General features: G+C 43.3%; 1 protein-coding gene across 1 annotated transcript; it reads right to left on the bottom strand.

Moving 5' to 3' along the window:
- Positions 1-306: 306 nt before the first annotated feature.
- On the bottom strand, positions 307-2534 carry LOC101848626. Its single transcript, XM_005089406.3, has one exon. The coding sequence runs from the start codon at positions 2029-2031 to the stop codon at positions 793-795; it is 1239 nt and encodes a 412-aa protein (XP_005089463.1). The 5' UTR covers positions 2032-2534; the 3' UTR covers positions 307-792.
- Between the last annotated feature and the right edge of the window lie 1135 nt (positions 2535-3669).

Genomic DNA, 3669 nt, shown 5'->3' with positions numbered 1-3669 from the left:
CAAAAAATAATTCGTTTATAGTCCGACACGATTAAGGTACTTAAAGTATGTGTAGCACTATTTTTTCTTATATTTCTCTCTGGCTTAAAACCTACTCCTTTCTTTACCCGAAATGTAGAATATTGAACAACGGGCTCTCAATTATTCTTCTTTAAAAACAGAAGAAATAAACAAGAGTAAGTCTTAAATCTTCACGTACATTTTCATAAGAAAGAGAAGTTAGAAATTATAGTAGAATGAGAATACCCGCTGGACAAATAAAAAATGGCCCGAGTTAACTTTCTTTATTCGTTGTTCATTGTTTTCTCCTTTACTGGTGAAACGTCTTCAAATCTTTCTTACACCCTTGGGCTTTAAAGGTAAATTTTCCATACCGGCAACCCTATGTATATATTTCTGCACTTTTGCTGTGAGGACGTGTTTTTGTATTTTCCAAAAATAGTAAAAATGTCTCAACTCTATAATGTATAATACAATTTCTTATACTACGTGTCTACAGAAAAAAGGGGAAATCCGGAAGCTCAAACGGTAAAAATTAATGAGGAGACGACAGGGAACGATTCATAAAAGTAAAACAAACAAACAGACATTTGTTGCCAACGTCTCTTAACACAACGCAGACCAATGTCACAGTAACACCTTTCATTGACACGAGCAGTATCTGGGCTAAATTTTTTTGGCATGAAAACAAGAGGTGATTAAACGCATGTAACATCATTCTAGATCATTAACAAAAAAGAGTAATACAAGACAAATCATCAACACCAAAGTTCCGAATTATTCCGCTTCATATTAGCACATGTTGAGAGAATCCCTCAAGAGATGGATGTAGTAGATAGCAGCTTTAAGTGTCTGTATTCTCGACAGTTTCTTCTTATCCTTCACATTGGGGAGGCGCTCTTTCAGACGGTCGAAGGCTACATTCAAGTGACACATTCTTCGGCGCTCTCTCATGTTAGCTGCTGAGCGCTGGACTGGGGTTTGAACCCTCTTCCGTCTGCGCCGAGACGAGCTGGAAGACAGTTTTATCATGGAAGCGTCACGTATGTGGCTGGAAGATCTTCTCTTCATGCCCTCTTGAGGAGATGTAACATTGTACTGCACGTTGTTGTTTGTGAGACTGACGTCATTGTTGTTGTTGTAGACGTCCACGTCGTGGTTCTTCCACGTATAGCTCACATAGCGGCCATTTTCTTGCTCCCACGTAGTGGCGTGGTTTGGGTAAGAGTACGTTTCTGTGCTCCCTAAGGAATCGCCGTTCTCTTCCGTAGAATGACCAGATTTTACATCATGTGACCTTCCTTCGAAAGGTTCCTGGTGACACGCTATGGTGCTGGGGTAAGGTACAGGGTGAGTGAAGTTACTATGGTCTCCGAAAGTGGATCTTTCAAGAACAGTTTGTGTGTACTGAGGAGGGGCGCTGGTCGGGACTGAGTCCACAACGCTAGGGACTATAACATAGTTCATACCGGGCGGCACCCCATACTGGTCTGGGTCTGACCCGTGAGCCGGCTCTGATGCAGATGTTGCGCCATATTTGACGTTGGTTGCCGCTGTCAGGTACGTGTATGAAGGAGGCGCCTCGTACAGTGGCCGGACCGGGTCACCATTAACGGCGTTGTCCACGTCGTCAGGTTGCTCCGTGGGCTCAGACCCCAATGGTATATCCGCTGAGGTAGCCTCGACCACTGTGGGAATGGCATCTCCCTTCATCTTTCTCCTCTGCTCCGAGGTGACCCGGGACGCAGAACTTCCACTACTAGAGGGCTCTTCGTGCACGCAGTTCTGCCGTTCTCTACTACTGCTGCTACTACCTCTCATAAGGACGCCTACGTTAGGAAGGGCGGTTGGTGGCGAATCGCTATTCTTATTTACAGAATTCCTCGTGCTCCTTTTGATAACAGAAGTAGTATTTTGAGGCGTGTTAGAAGGTATACAACTCATTTCTCTTGCCTTCTTTTTGATCTGGTTAGCGGTAGCCTGAGCTGCCTTTAGTTGATGCAACTGCTTTACATACACTTTTCTTTTCATTTTTAAAAAAAGATAATTGGTCTTTCTTTTCTGCAAGTCTCTGTCTTTTTTTGCAAGAAATTTAATCCACAAAAAAGGCACCGAAAAGTTTTTATCTTTCAAGTTTGCAATCACAGTGCTACACAATATTATTTCACACTAACATAGTTTTTTTTTCTCCAAAGAATATACTTCTTTCAGTCCCAGTGCATTTGTCAGCCCTGATACTATTGCCCCTCGAAGTGCTCTATAATCTGACACCTGCTTTCTCCATTGGGGACAACCAGCGGCTCAAGGCTCCAACAACTCTGTCACATTGGTGTCCAGGCTCGAAAAATAAAACACTCAAAAGAACACACACGCCGGCGCTCGAGTTTGCAAGTTACGCAAACTTCGCCTCACAGGCTGACATGCATTTCAAAACTGTGTCCTCTCCGCCGGCTTTGATCCGGCTAAGCTTTCACCTCTATGGCGTCACGAAATCCAAATGCAGTCAATGGGCTTTAGACCGCTCTGTGAGTAAACATCCCCTCAGCTCGGACCTCCAAGAGCTAATGACAATCTTTACACCCGGGCAGAGATCTGGGGCCAGGCTGTTTATCCGCCAACACATTAAAAATCCATATTGTGTGGGGGAAATTATCATCACTCTATTATATCGTCCCAGTATACACTTGTCTTGCCAGCTGGCGTGGTCGTTAGGAAGTGGGGAAAGGTGTGGGTCGGGGGTGGGGGGTGGATGGAGGGGAGCGGAAGGGAAGGGAATAGGAGGAGGGTGAAATTTTTCATATGCATAGATCTGTATGTAGTACTCACATGTATGGATGGATGGATGGATGGATGGATGGATGGATTGATGGATGGATGGATTAGAGAGAAAGAAAGAAAAATAAGATAGGAAGGGTAAAAAATATCATACAACAAAGAGACAAATTAGCAAACTGGCAGAAGCACATAGTCAGACAGGCAGACTGATTGACGAGCAGACAGGCAGGCGAACATACACTCACAGCGAATAAAAACTAGGGGCTCCTAACGAAATAAAACGTTGGGTAGAAAATGGTTCGCTGGAAAAATAGGGGGGTGGGGGCTCATCTTTACAAGAGTACTGAATTACTATGTGATATAAGAAAAAAATATGGTGAGGGTAGCGGGAGACAGAGACTGGGTTTCAAATTTAGATAAATGTATGCCACGGGACAGGTGCCACACGCACTGGCTTAAAATTTAATACTTTGATGACGTGCACGCGTACGGGCAGGAATTTTTCTCGCATATATTATAGATTTGGTGTCACTGTGTATGTTACATGAAAAAGGAACACATGAGTCTAACATGGGACTAATTAAATTATTACGTTTCTAGATATTATGTAGAACAATATAGTTTTTCTATGCTGTAAAGCAGTGGCCTATAGATAGACTCGTTACTCTGCTGATACATTCATGTTTAAAAAAGATTAAGTAAGTTAGCAATTTGGACAAGCTAGTCACGTCTAAAACAATACTACACGTTTAGTATGAACTGTGTGTGAGTGTGTGTGTGCGCGTGTGTGTGAATGTGTGTGTGTGTGTGTGTGTGTGTGTGTGTGTGTGTGTGTGTGTGTGTGCGAGAGTGTGTACACGCGTCTGTGAGCGTGTTGGGAGTTAATTATGTGTT

This window comes from Aplysia californica, unplaced genomic scaffold (genome assembly GCF_000002075.1).
Source record: "Aplysia californica isolate F4 #8 unplaced genomic scaffold, AplCal3.0 scaffold00006, whole genome shotgun sequence".
NCBI lineage: Eukaryota > Metazoa > Mollusca > Gastropoda > Aplysiida > Aplysiidae > Aplysia > Aplysia californica.
Note: the sequence above shows the minus strand (reverse complement) of the source record. Positions and strands in the feature narration are given on the sequence as shown.